At 42.9% G+C, this 19641-nt stretch overlaps 1 protein-coding gene across 3 annotated transcripts in view; it reads left to right on the top strand.

Moving 5' to 3' along the window:
- Positions 1–324: 324 nt before the first annotated feature.
- LOC142496911 (carotenoid-cleaving dioxygenase, mitochondrial-like) overlaps positions 325–19641 on the top strand; it is a 38924-nt gene continuing 19607 nt past the window's right edge. The window contains exons 1-5 of one of the 3 annotated variants that reach the window (XM_075604007.1): positions 329–564; positions 14059–14260; positions 16482–16693; positions 16776–16891; positions 18064–18166. In XM_075604007.1, coding sequence (XP_075460122.1) covers positions 528–564; positions 14059–14260; positions 16482–16693; positions 16776–16891; positions 18064–18166 — 670 coding nt within the window. In that variant the 5' untranslated portion in view covers positions 329–527. Of the gene's footprint in view, positions 565–14058; positions 14261–16481; positions 16694–16775; positions 16892–18063; positions 18167–19641 lie in introns of all 3 variants that reach the window. The other 2 variants (XM_075604006.1, XM_075604008.1) reach the window with 2 other exon arrangements.

Raw genomic sequence — 19641 nt, forward strand, 5'->3', positions numbered from 1 at the left:
CACAGTGTGCCCCTGTTTACTTCTATAGAAGGCCTTATTATAATGGACAAGATGCAAAGAGTGATGCACTGTGAGTGCTCATTTGCATGTCATTACCCAGAGTCCCTGGCTGCAGTGGAAGCATTGTATGCGAAGAGATAATGGGGAATGACAGACCTGACTGAGACATGTGAAGTTACCCACAAGTGCTAGCTGTATTGTTAGAATTATTTTGAAAAATACAAACATGTAGTCTACAATAGTAATAATTCACTCAGTGGAGAGCATTACCTGGCCATTAATACCTGGGTGGGGAAACGCCCTCCTCTTTAATGGACAGGTAATGCTATATCCTGGGGGAAGTAGTACTGAAGTGTATTACAGATCAGACCTCTCTCTGTTCAGGACACACTGCTCTTATCAGCTGTAACAAGCTATCTACAAACAGCGGATTCTGCTAATGTCCAGCGACTAAATTTGCCTTCAGTCAGCCGCATCGTACCAAAATAATTCTCTGGACAATTGAAGTCCTTTGAAAAAAAACAGCAATGGATTTTTTACCATCTTATATTCCCAACACCCCAGGTAAGTTGAACCTTTCTAAATTTTCTAGTATTGAATGATGCAGCATTTTGGCATCTTGTTTATCATATTTGTGCAATAACACTGGCAAGTGATTGTATTTTCTTTTTATTAATTGTATTTTGTTACTTGAAAGATGAGGGGTTATGTATTTAGTAGAGCGGGGGTGCTCAACTCCAGTCCTTAAGCCCCCTCCCCAGCAGGTCTGATTTTCAGGATATCCAGGCTTCAGACTGAAGACAACAACCGTGTATGAGCTCCAAGAATATAAGTCAATAATGCCTGGAAGGGCAAAATCAATAATCAGTGCTTAATGGAGTTGACACCGGAACATATGGGTTGTAAGACTGTAATGATCCAATAGCAAGGTGAAGCAAGAGAGGGCTATTATATTGGGGACAAAATGTACTCACTCAGTCTCCCTAGCCCCGGCTTCTGTGCCCGGTGTGGAGTACAAGTTACTCACGATGAGTCACCGCTCTGCTCCCCCTCCTTCCAGCTACAGTCCTGATGCTGCTTGAGAAGCGTCTCCCTCTGCATCTGCATCCGGTGGTGAACGCTGATCCTCTCACGTGACAGTAAGAAGGGGTAAGGATCGATGGTCCATCCGCTCCGAGAAAAAAGGTAAGAACTCACCAGCAAAGAGGTTAAAAATGCTTCTTTATTAAACTACATAAAAACAAAAAACAAACAGCACAGACTACTCTCCCACGCATTTCACGCCTAGGCGTGAAATGCGTGGGAGAGTAGTCTGTGCTGTTTGTTTTTTGTTTTTATGTAGTTTAATAAAGAAGCATTTTTAACCTCTTTGCTGGTGAGTTCTTACCTTTTTTCTCTGAGCGGATGGACCATCGATCCTTACCCCTTCTTACTATCCAGGCTTCAGCACAGGTGGCTCAATAAGAGGTTCTATCAAAGAGTGTGCTTCTAAGCCACCTGTAATGAAGCAGGGACTGATTGAGCCACCTGTGCTGAAGCAGGGCTATCTTGAAAACCTGACCTGTTTGAGTACTGGAGTTGAGCACCTCTGCAGTAGAGGATGAAAGGCTGGTGACATTTAAATGATTTAGGTATATTTTACAGCTGACATCAAACACTGGTCATGGCAGCTTCATGGAAAGGTAAAAATCTTCCTAATTGGGTTTATTGCAATACATGTCCGTGCAATGCAATGTCCTGTATCACAATGTATTATAGTCTCTCTAGTTGCAAAAGTTACTTTTCACACCCGAACAAAACACTGATAAACAATTAATATTAGTATCTATTTATAGATTTCATATCACCATATATTTTAAAGGTGCAAAAATATTCGGAATCATTTTAAAATGTTGAGCTTCTTCACTAACTGGGGCATATACAGCTCAGTAAATTTACCCCCATCGCACCCCTCCCCCGTGATACCCCCATCGCACCACCCCTCCCCCCCAGTGATATTGTAGCTCAGAATAAAAGCGTTTCCATAAGGTTCAATGGTAATGTTGATGTATCTTTCAGTATATCACTTGTGCTGTGGTGGCCAACTTCAGTGCTCCAGAGCCACTAAACGGTCTGGGTTTAAGGATATCCCTGCTTCAGCACAGGTGGCTCAATAATTCTTTGAGCCACCTTTGCTGAAGCAGGGATAGCCTGACAACCTGACCTGTTGATGGCCCCTGAGAACTGGCCCTATCCACCCCTGCACTAGTGTGAAGTTCCCCCCAGCCCCCCTTTGCACCCATATATAAATTATCATTCTGGGACATAAGCAGCTTGTCATTTTGAATGAATGCGTTACACGCTCCCGAAGTAGGAGGTTCCTTTCGCGGCTTTTGTATTAGATTTGTTTGGTACTTAAGTGGTTAAGTTTTGTAGAACTAGTGATGGGCTGAGGCAGGTAAACACGGGAGAGTGGTTTCTTATTGGCACCTGTTTGATGGTCATATGTATAAGTCGGGGATGGCCAACTCCTGTCCTCAAGGGCCAGTAACAGGTCAGGTATTGGCGATATCCCTGCTTCAGCACAGTCTTCGACTGACTGAGCCACCTGTGCTGAAGCAGGGATATCCTTAAAACCTGACCTGTTGGTGGCCCTTGAGGACTGGAGTTGGCCTCTCCTGGTACACGTCGCGTCCATGAGGGGCTACTTGACAGCTGAAATATTGGGCGTTTTTGTTTGTGACTCGTATTCAATTTTGAAACCAATCCAAAGTACCCGGTTCCCCGATGTATTTCTAGGATATACCCCTAGCTGTATCGGGAATGAAGCTGGCTGCTTCTGGAGCTTGTAGCTGTAATATAGCGTTTAATCAACGCCTGTGTGCTGTGCGGCTCATTGGCATATAAAGGAAAATGGTTTAGTAGAGGGGGGAAAAAACCCCAGTCATTTATTGCTGCAAAAGTAAAGTGCTGGAAGAATTAAACACATTTTATATTTATATTTGTCCCGTCATTGGAAAAGCAAATATAAATGCACCCACCAGGGGTATTTTTATGTCAGACAGGTCTGCAGCCCTGCCGTTCCCCATTATCTGTTGGCATACAGTGCCTTCACTGCAGCTAGAGATTCTGGGTAATGACATTTCAATACAAATTCCAGGGGCACTGTATTCACCTACATTTTTAGGTGACCTTGTGTTGTTCTATAAGCGTTTTTTGAATTCTCCACTGAGTTCGCACCCAGCAACTTTACATCCGCCCACTTCTTCCTGTGATTAACCTTTCTGGGATCTTATCACAACCATCATACCACTATGGTAGCCAGGAGTTCAGTATTGAACCAGACTGTCCTGTCTTTGGACAGGAGGTATCAGGAGCTGGGGGTGGGGTCCAGGAGAGGAGGAAAAAGCATGGAGAGGTGAGTGTCTTTAGCGTGTCACACCTTTCCCCATTGTATCCAGTATTTTTGGAGAAGCTGCCTGGCAACCCGACATACAACCCTTATGCTGCTGATCAATATCCTGTTGGTTTTGTATTTCCGGTCTCCACAAAGTCTACCCCAGACCACGAGGAACATCAGAGGAACAAGGGCTAAGAATGGGCACCTTCTGCTGCCGTAGAGGGTTTGGAACATTTGGCGAGGCAAATAGTACATTAAAATGTTTTATAAACTGGCTCTGATGGTGATAAATTGTTCTCCCACCCAGTTTGCCTGTGTGTTTATTGTCCTATCTCACCGTCATGTAGCCAGTTACTTGTTGGCACCAACGATGTGAGCAGTAAGAGTATTATTATGCGTAACCATCATTGACATACTATACATTTCATGACCAATTCATATCAGTCTTTTGACTAATTAACTGAGATAAAATGTGCTTTTTCTTTGGTACAGTAGTGTCTGCCGCACTTCCCCCCTCCCCTGTCTGCCGCACTTCCCCCCCCCCCTCCCCTGTCTGCCGCACTTCCCCCCTCCCCTGTCTGCCACACTTCCCTCCTCCCCTGTCTGCCGCACTTCCCTCCTCCCCTGTCTGCCGCACTTCCCCCCTCCCCTGTCTGCCGCACTTCCCCCCTCCCCTGTCTGCCACACTTCCCCCCCTCCCCTGTCTGCTGCACTTCCCCCCCTCCCCTGTCTGCCGCACTTCCCCCCCTCCCCTGTCTGCCGCAATTCCCCCCCTCCCCTGTCTGCCGCACTTCCCCCCCTCCCCTGTCTGCCGCACTTCCCCCCCTCCCCTGTCTGCCGCACTTCCCCCCCCCCCTCCCCTGTCTGCCGCACTTCCCCCCCCTCCCCTGTCTGCCGCACTTCCCCCCCCTCCCGTCTGCCGCACTTCCCCCAACCCCCCTCCCCTGTCTGCCGCACTTCCCCCCCCTCCCCTGTCTCCCGCCAGTAGTTCAATACTTTGGCCAAAACACTTCAAGCTTGCGATGACGTCAAGGTTACACCTATTGGCAGATCCTACACTACCACTGTTATCCGGCCTTGTATTTCTTCCACTGCACAAAGAAAAGCGGAAACAAAACAATAATATAGCCAATATAATGCGTGACGTGTGCAGTGCCGAAGGGGTTCTCATTTATGTGCAAAACCTGAAACACAGTGGACCTGAAACATTGGTTTGGTTTAATGTACAATAAATTCATTTGATCACATTTTCTGCAGTGCCGTGTCTTTGTCGAACCAGGTTTTGGGTGAAGTATTTGGTTGTATTGTACTTGGCATGATATGTGTACCCACCCTCCAGGAATGATGCTGAGGTGTGCCTACTAGATGTGTTGCGAGAGAGGAATGGATTCTCTCCAGAACACTTGGCCATCTTCAATAAGTGGACTTTATTTACACGTCGGTCAACATTTCAGTCCCTATTGGGACCTTTGTCAAGATACCATACATGTGACTACAGCATTCAATTTCAGTGCAAGGTGACACTTATCTGGGATTTGTGCAATAAAACAATCAATCAAACAATTAAAAGACAGTCTGCATGCAGTTAAAGCAGTGATCTGTCACAGGAGCCGTGTTTCAAAGCAAGAGAAGTATGCAAATTAGCTAGGACAGTGAGGGCAGTGATGCAATACAAGGTTAAAGTAAAGAGCAATACGCCCTCCTATAGTGCTGGGATCCCCCAGTTTAAACAACCATCGTAAAAGAGACCTGCACGCGCGCCAAACCTACAAACTAATTCACGTGGCTGTCACCTGAGCGATGTGTGGCCTCCGTTGACACCCACGCGACGGAGAGGCTTGGCCGTTACGTAACATCTGCAATCAACATGGCGCTCTCCGAGCACGTGGACTTGGCCTTGCTGATGGACAGTTCACTGTTTTAAAAGTACTGTATTAGATTACTAAATATACAGCTATATACACTAAACAGGGATACAGGGAACGGACTCCTACAGTGGAGCATTGGTCGTATATGAAAAATAATATAACCCTCCCAAACGAGGGATCAGGTGGAACTATCTAAATCAGAAAGTAGATTAAATATACACAAAAGGATCTACATCTATCCATCTGTATATACCAAGGATACGAGAACCTCATACAAGGGCACGGGGATTAGAAGCAAAAGAAGGAAAACTGAAAAAGTAAAGGAGACATCAATACTTATATCCTATAGAGTAGTACATAGGAGCTAAAGGAGACGCATGGTAGAGACCGAATAGACGTTAGTTGTCTATTTTTTATTTGAGTATATAGATCCACACTATATACTGTTTTAACTACACGTTTGACATATTAGTATGAAATAAAGTTAACTTCACCTACTACATTCACCCCTGACCGTATACACTGGCGACACACTTTATTCGAGCTTGGCTAGTCCCACGAATTCGGGTATACCCGGGTGTATTGAAGTTTGTGACTGTTTTCTGCCCGAGTGCATTGAGGTATTTTCCAGGCAGGGATTGAAGCATTTTATTCCCGCGGCTGCAATACTGCACAGTATATATATATATATATACTGCATTACAATTCATGAATTTATGCCATCTGGTAGACACGCGAAGCATTGCAGCCTATTAAATCCTAATCATTATCATTTAACAGATCAGCCGCCCGTCAGCCAGGCATGAACCCAGGCTGGGAAGGCAAACGCAACGGGGCTTGTCAGAGGTAAGGAGCGGCGCATTCCAGGTATCTGCCAGGTACATACTGGGTATTTGCTCGAATAAAGTGTGTCGGTGCAGTATACTATAAAGTTGCGGTGCGCCTGCAAAAGGGATTCTTTGGTGTATTTTCTTTGATACACTTTTCTAGTTACTGTATTAGATTGCAACTAAACTGTCCATGAAATATCGTCAGCGAGAATCGGTGGGGGAATTTTTCCACTTTATTTCATGAACTTCGTAAGCATGACATGACATTTTTTGAGTACATGCGAATGACACAAGCTACACTTGATTACATTTAGGAACGGATCAAGACAAGATATCCCGTTCTGAGACAAATGTTTGCCGCCCAATTTGACCAGAAGAAAGGCTTATGCAACACGTGTGACTGGAGCATGGACAGGAAGCAGGCTGAAAATGGAGTTGAGTTGAGGTTCGCCCTCATTGGTTCCAACGGCTGACATGATGCCGCCGCCACGTGAAAAATCTAATGCATTTGTTGCCTTGATCCTGCCGCAGGGGTCACATCACACGCAGTATGGCCTGACCGGTTCAAGCATTGAGTTGGTTTCTGCTGCTTGTGGTGGCGCACGATCACGTCTACTATGACCACAGCCCAACGCTTTGGCTAAAAAGTTTAACTAAATGACCCATACTTATGAGAAGACAAACTGTTGAGTATTAAGATTTTGTTCTCATTTTGGATGTAGCATTGGGAGTTTGTCTTTTCTTGTTCTGTATACACTTGGAAATCTATACTGAATTTACTGTAGGATGATAATCGCTTTCACATAACAATAGCTTTGCAAACACTGACCTGAGCCTAACTCGGCAAAACAATATACAGCAGCAATTACTGTGGAGTACTCACTATATCTAACTTTAAGGACTGGCTATATGGTATCTGTCCTTTTTAGAGCCATTCTTTGGGTGTCCGTAGCACGTGTCTTCTAGCCTCAATGGATCACTTCCTTTCTGGAGCAATTTGGGGACCGGCTTTATGGTGCAATAACCGTAGTGTTCATGGTTCACATGATACAATAAATTGCTTTCTGCATCTCTCAGTGTAATGTGTCTCCGCTTTTTATTGAGCTAGGATAGAAGTTAAAATGTGTGTGTCTTGCATGAGACTCAAAAAAAGAAGTCTTGTACATGTGCCATAGATACTAACTGGTAGAGCCGTGTCTCATGACACATGGTCAGCTCACCCCTCAGTCCCTGCTGTTGAAGTCTGTATTCCATTTCCTTCATCAACTGTGGAAGGATCAAATCTAGGAGCACAGGACCCAGTGCAAAGGGCCACCAAGATGTTTAAGCATTTTGTGTTTTTTGGAAGCTGATAATTGGCTACAAGTCTCTGTTGCAAGGGAGTGGCAAGAAGGGAAGTTAGTGATTAGATCGGTGTTTTTCAACCAGTGTTCCTAGGAACCTTTTGGGTTCCCTGGGCTTCCTGTAATTTTGAGGTAATTTAAAATTGTACCAAATACAGAAGAATTTACAATGTATCTGATCTCAGACGCGTTATTAGAGAGGGTTGGGTTTCTTTACAATGCATCTGATCTCAGACGCACTATTAGAGAGGGTTGGGGTTCCTCAGAACTTCACATAGGGTTCCTTAACCAAAAAAAGTTGGAAACTACAGTAGATAAGATGGTATCATTTCAAAATCTAACACGTTTCAATCCATACTAGCCACATTTGTGGAACTATGGCCTTGAAAGAAACACTTAAACATAAAATCTCTGGCGGAATGTTTCAATTGCCAAATTAAAGCTTACAATAAACAAACAAGTTCATTAACAAGGTGATGATTCTGTTGGCAGATTAGCTCAACGGTGACTTGATTTTGGCGAAGGAAAACTTCAAGTTGATCAACTTATTAGACTCATCCGTTTTACAGAAAACATTTGCAACATTGTAGACGAGATGATTCATTAAAACACAGTCTTTCCAAAAATATAAAAGAATTAAAAAAAAAAAATGCAAGTGGCTTGGCGAACGTGCAATTCTTGCTGAAACAAAATTGTCAATGAAATCAACATCCAAATGCAACAAAAATTGGCGGGAGACGCTAGAACATACACGTAATTGTCATGGCTATACATTTTAACAGCCTGTGAGAAGACGTGTTCATACCAAGAACCCCCCTCATCCCTACTGGTATACCTTTCAAATTCTAACACCTTTAGTTTCCAGTGGAGCTTCCATTGCAATACCAACTAATCTCAATGACAGTCCCTTTAAAGTAGCTGGGCTGAATTGAGCAAATCCATGTTTTGCACATTGGTAACTTTATGTTGCATATTCCAGGGTGAGAACTGGGAAAAAATGTATATTTTTGTGCCTGATGGAAAACCCAAAAACAGTTTATCCAACAGCATTAGCATAAAAATACATACCCTTTTTTTTTTTCATGAAACTAAAAAATTTAATGATCCATTTATAAATCTCAGTATTATTTGCTTTCTTGGAATTCCTGCGCAACGTTGGGTAATTTCAGTTTGTTATGTAATAAAGTATAAAATCTATTTTTGAATAATTTTAAGTGATTTTGGTCCCTATTTTGATCTTTTATTGCTTTGAGGTTCTTATAAGAGGTCAATTTCCTCCCATCCTATACCTCTTCCTAACTCTCCTCCTGCCTTCCTTGACTCTTTTTCCACTGTCTCAGAGGAGGATGTGTCGCTGTTGATCGCCTCTTCTCCCTCTACCACTTGCCCTCTTGACCCCATTCCCTCACATCTCCTAAAACCTCTTGCTCCTACTATAATCCCTACGCTCACGCACATTTTTAACTCCTCCCTCTGCTCTGGAACCTTTCCATCCTCCTTCAAACATGCAACAGTCATACCATTACTCAAAAACAGCAAGCTTGACCCTACCTGTCTTTCTAACTATCGGCCTGTCTCCCTCCTGCCTTTTGCCTCTAAACTCCTTGAACGTCTTGTATTCGCTCGCTTGCTCCATTTTCTCAACACCTATTCTCTCCTAGACCCTCTACAATCTGGCTTCCGTACTGCTCACTCCACGGAAACAGCCCTCACTAAAATAACTGACGACCTCCATGCTGCCAAAGACAGAGGTCATTACACTCTGCTCATATTACTCGACCTCTCTGCAGCATTTGACACCGTGGACCACCCTCTTCTCCTTCACATTCTCCATACTCTTGGCATTCGGAACAAAGCTCTATCCTGGATCTCATCCTACCTCTCCCATCGTACTTTCAGTGTCTCTTCTGCTAATACCTCCTCCTCCTCTATTGATCTCTCTGTGGGGGTACCCCAGGGCTCTGTCCTGGGACCTCTTCTCTTTTCTCTGTATACACTCTCTCTAGGTGACCTAATAACATCTTTTGGGTTTAATTATCACCTCTATGCTGACGACACACAAATATATTTCTCAACACCCGACCTTACACCTACTGTACAAACCAAAGTTTCTGAATGTCTCTCTGCTATATCATCCTGGATGGCCCTACGCCGCCTTAAACTCAACATGGCTAAAACAGAGCTCCTCATACTTCCTCCCAAACCTGGCCCTACTACCTCCTTCCACATTACTGTTGGAACTACGATCATTCACCCAGTAGCCCAAGCACGCTGCCTTGGGGTCACACTCGACTCCTCTCTCACATTTGCCCCTCACATTCAAAACATTTCTAAAACCTGTCGCTTTTTCCTCCGCAATATAACAAAGATACGCCCTTTCCTCTGTTGCTCGACTGCTAAAACTCTGACTCAGGCCCTCATTCTCTCCCGTCTTGATTACTGTAACCTCCTGCTGTCCGGCCTTCCTGCCTCTCACCTGTCTCCCCTACAATCTATCCTTAACACTGCTGCCAGAATCACTCTACTCTTTCCTAGATCTGTCTCAGCATCTCCCCTCATGAAATCCCTCTCCTGGCTTCCGATCAAATCCCGCATCTCACACTCCATTCTTCTCCTCACTTTTAAAGCTTTACACTCTTCTGCCCCTCCTTACATCTCAGCCCTAATTTCTCGTTATGCACCATCCAGACTCTTGCGTTCTTCTCAAGGATGTCTTCTTTCTACCCCCTTTGTATCTAAAGCCCTCTCCCGCCTTAAACCTTTTTCATTGACTGCCCCTCACCTCTGGAATGCCCTTCCCCTCAGTACCCGACTAGAACCCTCTCTATCCACCTTTAAGACCCACCTTAAGACACACTTGCTTAAAGAAGCATATGAATAGCACTGTGGATATTCTAAACACGATACATAATGCTTGGCCCCCTGCAGACGCACTTACCAGAACTCCCTCCTACTGTCTCTGTACGTTCTCCCTACCTACCAATTAGACTGTAAGCTCCTCGGAGCAGGGACTCCTCTTCCTTAATGTCTAAAGCACTTATTCCCATGATCTGTTATTTATATTATCTGTTATTTATTGGATTACCACATGTATTACTGCTGTGAAGCGCTATGTACATTAATGGCGCTATATAAATAAAGACATACAATACAATTTCAGGGTTGTTGATGTGAATTATAAGCGGCGTTTGTTTTCATATCTGACTCTTCTAATTCCTGGATTAGTGAAAATGTGGTGGAACAGAGCATCTGACATGAGCTCAGCTACTAATTACTGCTCATAACTCCAAACTGGATGCGCGTAATTCTGAACGTGTCACTGGATTTTACATTTATATCTGCAAATAAGTACACATTGATCTATTATTACCTTAATGTTCTCTTCACCATGCAGGGAAACCCACTTATTTCAAAATCCGTGTGATACCATATACATTAACTGCCCATCAGAGACTACACCCTAATTAAGAGGGTTACAGTGTTATTGAATACAGGTGCTCTGCTTAAAGATGAGGCACACCATTTAAAGCATTGGCTCAAATGTTAAATGGTTTTTCTATTCTATTTATATTTTATTTATAAAACGGTTTTACCAGGAAGTAATATAATACATTGAGTTACTGCTCGTTTTCAAGTACGTATGTCCTGGGCACAGAGTTATGATGACAAATACATGGTTACATTAGGGGAGCAGGGTTATACATTATATACAAGACATTGCATGGCACAGTAAGAGATAATATATATTATAGGCGTATATAACGATTACAGACCAGATTAAAATATGAGACCGCTTTAGTTTGGAAAGAACTTAGACTGGTGGCGGATGTGAGATTCTCTGGTACGTTGTTCCAGTTTTGGGGTGCACGGTACGGAGGAGCGGCCGGATACTTTGTTGAGCCTTTGGACCATGAACAGTCTTTTGAAGTCTGATATCAGATGATACATGATACATGCTGCATGTGGTAGGGGTGAGGAGCTTGTTCAGATAGATGGGTAGCTTGCCCAGAAAGTATTTGAAAGCAAGACCAGAAAGATAAATTTTGTGCCTAGACTCGAGTGATGACCAATCTAGTTCTTTGAGCATTTCTCAGTGATGTGTGTTGTAGTTGCACTGCAGGACAAAATTGCATATTGAATTATAGAGGGTATCAATTTTTTTGCCAAGGTGAGTTTGGGGTGCCGTGCCTTCTACAGTGTACTATGTCCATATTTGTTTCTATAAAGTACACCTAGTTTGGCATAGGTTTTGGATATCAAGGTGCAACCAGAATGTTAAATGGGAGTCAAACCATATGCCCAAATATTTAAAACTAGTAACAGGGGCTACGATTGTATTAGCGTTGGTTCTGATCTGGCGCTAATTTTATTGGAAGCTATTCTAGTTTAACTATACAAGAAATGGTTGAGATCCTTTTTTTTTTTTTTTTTTTTTTATGGAAAGTGCATTTGTGTTTGTTACCGTTTCTGGAATAGCACAGACCTGTGATTAAGTCCATTAAATCAGAACCAGGAACGTTCCAGGAAGGTAGAAACTTTAGCGCTAGGAGAGAAAAGACGACAGGAAAACAAATCCTAGTGAGATCTGTGGGGGAACCCTTTTGAACAAAAGGCTGGAATAGAATTGGAACCAGCAGCCAGAAGATGGAAAGGGGAAGAGACTCCTTGTATGTTGTGTTCAATTTGCCAGAATAGGAACAAACTTTCAGATGTAAATTTGCGGTTAGATCAGCCCAAGGGCTGGTGTAGAAAGACTGCACATCTAGCTTGATGCCAGTGCTCCTCCGTGCGCGACTCGCGACTGGAATAAAATCCTTCGCCTCCTCTCGTGATATTTGTGTCAGTCCACCGGATAGATGACAATGTCTACAGCTGGGCTCTCACTTGCTCTCTAGCTCACGCGTTCACCTAAATAGGTACTGTAATGTCCGTTGGCTTCACGGGTATCCACAAAAAATAAATATAGGCAAACACAGCAGTGATCGCATGGTGTGAAGCCTATGCCAATGAGAAGTTGTTAGCCTTGTGTTGGCTTCAAATAACATGGCATATAGCCGGTCTTAACCAAAGGTTATTGCCATGCACAGCCTGAATACTGTAGGTGTTTAATGAAGTTCAATAAAAGGCAAGACAGGAGCGTGAACCTTGTAAATAACACTATTGTAATCATACGGAACTGTGCCCTGGCCCTGTAACATTTCGGCATCTGGGTGTGAGTAACGCAAATTTTAAGCGCTGACCTAATTAACGTTGCATTAAATCCTTCCGGTCACTATAACACAGCTCTGGGGATCGGCGCTGTTACAGGGAACGCCTCCGGTGCATATCATTTAACGTGAACGTCTGTTATAGTAACACAAGGGCTAGTTACGGTTGAAAACGGTGCTTAACACATCGTTACTGAGATTTGAGGTTCCCATTTGCCATTAACAAGATGTTAACGAGAACTGAAGTTAAGTGATCAATGGCCTCTGAGGATCTACCTCTTAGTATTTAAAATGCAGAAGTTATAAGCTGAAGCCAGAAGAGTTGGTGATCTGAGTGCGTTCCAGGGTCCTAAATCAAACCACACATCCAAGGAGGTGGGTTACCTGTATAACTGTATTAACCCTTTGGGTGCTGCCCTAAGATGTACAGAAGCCACAAACTAATCAGTTCGGCTCTAGTGAGACCCCGTGAGCTGGTGATTAAACCATGGCCATTTACAGCTCATTTTCCAGGGGAGATGAAGTTTGGGAGCGCAGAACACATTCTGGAACGAAGGGGAAGGGGACAGACCGTCTCGTCTGCAATTTGCATATTCAGTGACCCGGCGATCACGTGATCCCTCTGTGAAGCGTTCACGGGATCACAATATACCGGTTGCGCTGTTGCATCCTGGTGCTGCAGTCCCTCCGACACCCAAAGAGTTAAATTACAGTGTGTGTGTGTGTGTGTGTGTGTGTGTGTCAGTTGATACTTTGGGAAGAGCATTGATTATAATAAAGATACCTACAGGGAACAAGGTTTGCATTTGAGCCACACGTAAGGACCTTGTTAATAAATACTCTTACATTCCATTTGATGCAGGTTTTATGTTGAGTCAAAGTCGGACTCTTTGTTGGGGAAATAGTAACTGAGCAGATGCAGAGTTGGATGCATCCCATTCTATGTGCATAGGGACAAACTATTCTACCCCCAGCACATCATACGCTGACTCACATGGGACAGTTGTCTCGGTAGACTTAATAGACAGTAAAAAACAGCAATCATTAAAGCAGTAACCTGCCCCCCTCCCTCCCTCCTGCCCCAGACGCCTATCTGAGTTTAACAAATACAATTCTGGTATCTTTCTCCCTGACCATGTCTTCCTATTACATTTTTTAAATAATGGAAAAAAAAAACATTTAATCGACGTGGCCTGCTGCTTTAAAGTAGCTCCCTTCGCTCCCATTTAACTGGGCCCAGTAACTTCTCCATGAAATCCTCCTATAATCACTGACCCATGCGGCACTAAGCCCTGGCAGACGCAGCACTAAGCGCTTTCGTACCCTCGCAAATGCAACATGACGAGTTATCTCCACATGAACTTAATGACAGAACAGACATTTGTATCTCTGCATAGTAAATTCCCCCCTAATTTTGTCATTTGTCCACAGGTCTGAAACATGTTTTTGCCCAGGAAAACCAGCAACTGTGCTCCTCCTCCAGGGCGGGGGTAGAATGCATCGCTCCGCTCTTCCAAACTGTGCAGGAAACTCCACGGCCCATCCCGACCCAGGTCACCGGGACCATCCCCAAATGGGTCAAGGGCAGCCTGCTGAGGAATGGACCTGGCAGGTTCGAGTTTGGGAATGACAAGTGAGAAGTAACTTCATTCTTCTGTGTACATGTGGTCACGTACATATTTCAATAGGAAGCCTGTTGTGTCCGGGGATTAAATAGAAAATAATTAATTTTTATATGGCACAGGCTATCACTTTAACATGGAAGCATACGTATGGTTTGCAGTCCGGTTCGGGTTGCCATATTTACGTTTTTATAATACGGGACGTCGAAATCCTGTATGAAAGTGTTTTGTTTTAATGAGCGATTAATGATTTGTAGATGCTTCGGGCTGAACGATATCTCTCGTGTGACCGCTCTATTCATTGGTTTTTATTATCTCTGCGTGTGACAGGACAGGGAAAGACGCACACTGAGTATAGGGGTGGGTGTCATGATATGGGATGACCAGGCAGTGTCCCAACTTTATTATTTTAATTTAGTAAAGTGACCTCTATCGGAAAATTTAATTATTATATAAGTAGAAATCTATTACATTTTTATGACTGATTTCATTACAGTAATTTTAAGTTAAGGCATTTCCCATCAAGGCGCTAAAATACCGGACTGATGGGTCCCGACAGACCTTTCCGGGACATGTCCATGAAATAACGGACAATATCATATATACAGGACTTCTGGCGACCGCAAGTACAGCGCATTCTATGTGCTTGCATTATCTGTCTTGATACTGCACCTTAATGACCGTATTTGCCTCCAGTGTCAATGTATCTTATCTATTCCAAGTTAATACACAGACACCCAGCAAGCTCTGATGAACCCCAAAAATTACTACATAATATGTGTGTCAAAAGGAGTGCTACTGAGCGTGGCTAAATGTATACAACAAAAAAATAAAGAAACCCAAAGCGTCGTAAGCCTGCTAGCCACATCAAGGCATGACCATTAGCAGGTCCTAACACTACCTGAGTTAAAATTCGTATTTACCTCTATTATCAGAGGAAGACTGATCACATTTGCTCTGTCCAAACCCAGCAAAATGAAAATGACCTGCTAACTTGGAAAGTGGAAAGGGGCGAGCTTAAATTCTGTGGGGGAGGGGCCACTAACCTCCAAAAACCACTGAGACCAGCTGGACACAGTTAATAAACACACAGACAGCAAGCTCTGATGAGCCCCAAAAATGACCACATAATATATATGTGTCAAAAGGAGTGCTACTGGGTGTGGCTAAATGTATACAACAAAAAAACAAAGAAGCCTAATTATAGAGGTAAATAAGAATTTTAACTCCGGTAGTGTTAGGACCTGCTAATGGTCATGCCTTTATGTGGCTAGCAGGCTTACGACGCTTTGACCACAGGGTTAAACTAAATGACTCTCTTTCAAGAGAATATATAGGTATTTCACTGTGTATTTTTGTCATATTGGATGTAGCTCTGGGCTTCTTTGTTTTTTTGCAGTGTTTTATGTAAAATCACCACCATTATTTAGACATAGTACAGGTAGTACTTCCAGAAGTGAAGGGAATTAAAAAATGTTTGGGATACATACTGGAAGGTCAAATCCTAAATACAAATGAAAGCCCCAAGGATCAAATGGTGTCTCTGGTTTTATAACAGATAAGAAAAACTTGCCCCCACCCCCAGTCCTCCAATGTATGTATGTAAAATAATTTTTGTATCTTTTGAATAAAAACTGAACACCAACCACAGTGTAGAGCTTCACATCGTCACTCGCTAGCACATTTCAAGTCATGTGTGTCTGCAATAGTAATGGGAAGGCTAAAATTCAAAGTCACGGAGTAAATGGGGGTGTACTGGGTTTTTTTTCTATGTGCAAGTCACAGAACTCACTGAAGTTGGAGCCATTAATAGATATGTCATCATTTATGTCAATTGTAAGTCATAGAAGCAATTACCGGTACTTGTGTGTCAATGCACATTACAGGGCTGGAATTGGTTGTTTTCTATCCTGTGTACACATTTTTGTTAAAGTGGATCTCCAAAGAAACATTTATACAGCTCTCCAAAGCTTGTGTTAGAAATACAGATGTAGTTGGTATTGTTCCTAGTGATTACACAACATACGCCTTGATAAAGAGTTTCCATAATACTCAATGGCCCGACATTGCACAGAATATAGTGACATATTTGATACATGGTGAACGTATGACCGTTACATTAGTATTTGTCTTCATGATACAGTTGTCTACTGCCATTGAACGTTGTCTTGTGTTCAAGCTGTGCTTTGTTTGTAGCATCCCTTTTCTTTCTTCCCTCCGTCTTGCTCCCAGGTATAACCACTGGTTTGATGGCATGGCTCTGATGCACAAGTTCACAATGGAGAATGGCTCTGTGACCTACATGAGCAAGTTTCTTGAAAGTGACTGTTATAAGACGAACAAAAGCCAAAACCGGATCGTGGTCTCTGAGTTCGGTACGTTGGCCATGCCAGACCCCTGCAAGAGCCTGTATAAGCGATTCATGTCCACATTTGAATTACCAGGTATGTAATGTCAATATTTATATTTGTAGCTCTTCATTTGTTCAGCTTGGCTGTGCCAAATCTCATGTCTCATGTCTTTCAGAACCCTCTGACAATGGCAACATAAACTTTGTGCGATACAACGGTGATTATTTTGTCAGCACAGAGTCTCATTTGATGCATAAAGTGGACCCTGAGATTTTGGAAACACGTGAAAAGGTGAACATTTTTGGTAATATTACCTTCTTTGAACTATTTCATGTCCTTATGGACATGCCGGGTATGAATCATAATAGCACCTGTAATTTCCCATGGATCTTTACAACCAAATTTAATCACAAACGGTTTGTTTGAGCCAAGTTTTAACGATCTAAACCAACAGGCAGAAGAAGATGGAGCTGGTGGAAATCGAAGTCCTCCCCTAGATCTGATTTCTCTGTAACTAGATGCTGATTTGAGTCTAGATTTGCCATCTATATCCAGCTCCCATTAAATAATTGTAAATAATTTGGGGGAATGGTTTTACACAACTCCTACTTTTCTAATCTAGTCCTTCCTTGCCCAGTAAGGGGTTAGTAGTCCGCAAAGAAGAATCCAAATAGATCACTGGATCCATATGGTGGATTTCACCATTCTATATATTGGGTTTTCTGTATGAAATCCTGTTCTATAATCATGAGAATGTGAATAGAGTAGTAGTGATATAATAATGGATGATACCAGCACTGTTAACAATTGTCACAATAAGCTCAGTCGAACAGGATTATCTTGGGTTAATCCCCCATAGAAAATGTCATGTGTGGAAGAAACACAGATACTGTATGTGGTGCATGAATGTTTTACGCAAATACATATACAACACAAAGGGCAAATATCAAACTCACAATATCCCCACTGATAGCGTGCAGGGAGTGACTTGGGGCGCACTCCAACCCTACTCCGGTCTCATCCACCACCCGTCCTGCGCACTCGCACGCGTGCAGTTTCCTCAGTCTGCTCCTCTCACTGGCAGACAGTCCGGGACCTCTGACATCAGCGTGCTGAATTGCCGATGGGTTGATACGGTTGCCTCCAATGTCCAAAAATCCCAACGTGTTTCACCTGTGTCGGCTTCTTATGAAGCCACTTGCTTCATTTCCATTCTACTGCATTGCAATAAATACATGTTTAGAATGGTACAGTATATGAATATATTTTACGTGGTGCCCAGACTGTCATGTCTACGACCTATATTTACATTTCTTTTTCTCTGATCTTGGTAAAAATGATGCCGCTTAATCCCTGCCAATATTCTCATCTATATCTGGCCAGCATGTTGCTGATGCATGGTTGGCAAAGTGCTTACGTACAATGTAAGTTCTGTGACTGGACACTGTTAAATGTTCCTACAGGTCGACTGGACCAAGTTTATTGCAGTGAATGGTGCAACTGCGCATCCTCATTATGACCCCGATGGGACTGCATACAACATGGGAAATTCCTATGGGAAAAATGGTAAGAATTTTCATGCCATGTATCCCAGAAGGAAGCGGAAACATGTTCACGGTTTCCTGATCTATGCTACATGTTGAAAATCTTTGTGTTTGGGCCGATAAGAACATTACCTTTTTGAAGCAGCAGGAGAAGCTGGTACCTAGTTACTATACCTCCATGTGTCCTAGGCACCTTTTTAAATTGGATTTGGCTCTCCTGGACAGCTTCATTACACCAACAAAAAAGAAGTGTCATTCTGTGCATATTGTCAGTGCTTAAAGAATACATTAAAAAAAAAAACCTCATTCATATGGTTGCCTTAGTACATTTTTAGAGATCGGTATAAAGGTTCTTCATGGATAAAATATAGTGTACAGAGATTTCAAAACCTCAGTTATCTACTTTTCATGTGACGTTCTGACTTTTTGTGCACTATCCATCAGGAACACTCATGTTGATGTATTAAAGGGTACCAGTCTGTAATGAATCTATAGTTCTCCAGTACCAATATGGCCACCAGTACTTTCTACTACATTTTGGTTAAGCCTTGGAAGAATCCTTTTTTTGCAGCTGGGCCAAATGAATTTTTTAATGTAATGGGTCTGTGTATCCATGTGTGTTTAATATACCAACACAAAGCTTGTTGTCAGGTGTGGCGATGGTGGGGTTAATCAGCCCATTAATAAAAGTATTATGCCCGGCTGATTAACCCCAACTCACATTGGGAGTGAAGGCATTAAAAGTATCTGCATTACCCTGATGTATTTGCCCCTGTCCCAGCCTTCTTACCCCCAGCTAACAGCCTATTCCCTGCCTGCAGTAATAGAACTGCAAACAAACTGTGCAATTAGCTGTTCAGGCACAAGATGGCATTGTGAGTGCTGAATCCAACGCTGGTTGAAGAAGCGTGGCTGTATATGGAGGTCTGTTTGAAGCATAGGTATCCATTTTCAAGCACTCAACCTCATAACCGCAAGTTCAATTGAATAAGTGGCTTGCTGTTAGATTTGAAGTGGTTTTTCGACAGAATGTATCTGTGCCTTAGCTCGCGTAACTTGAAAGGAGGAAAGTCTATTGCCGTCTGAAGTTGGTCAATTGACGTGAGAACTAGGTGAACTTGGTATCCCACAAGAAAGCCTTTCAATTAAGCGGGCTAACTTGCGAACGAAGAAAGCTAGCAATTGGAGTGCAAGTCCAAATAAAGAAGTCAACCACACACATATAAAAATTACAGTAGTGACACCCCCAGAACATATTGTTTAAATAAAGTATAAAATGCTGTAAGTTTTTTAAAATGTACAGGCAGGAACAGTTTTTTCTGTGAGCCCGGGACAAAATTCCTTTGGCATGTAAATTTGCTAGGGGTGAATGAGCTGATGGTATTGTCCTTCCTGCACTTCAAAGAGGCCCCGCTAAGTGGGAGACTCTAAGTTTAGTGAAGTACAGGGATGAAAAGCCTCAGAGATCCAAAGTGTGAAAATGGCCGGGATGTTGCT

The sequence above is a fragment of the Ascaphus truei genome, chromosome 6, assembly GCF_040206685.1.
Source record: "Ascaphus truei isolate aAscTru1 chromosome 6, aAscTru1.hap1, whole genome shotgun sequence".
NCBI classification, from domain to species: domain Eukaryota; kingdom Metazoa; phylum Chordata; class Amphibia; order Anura; family Ascaphidae; genus Ascaphus; species Ascaphus truei.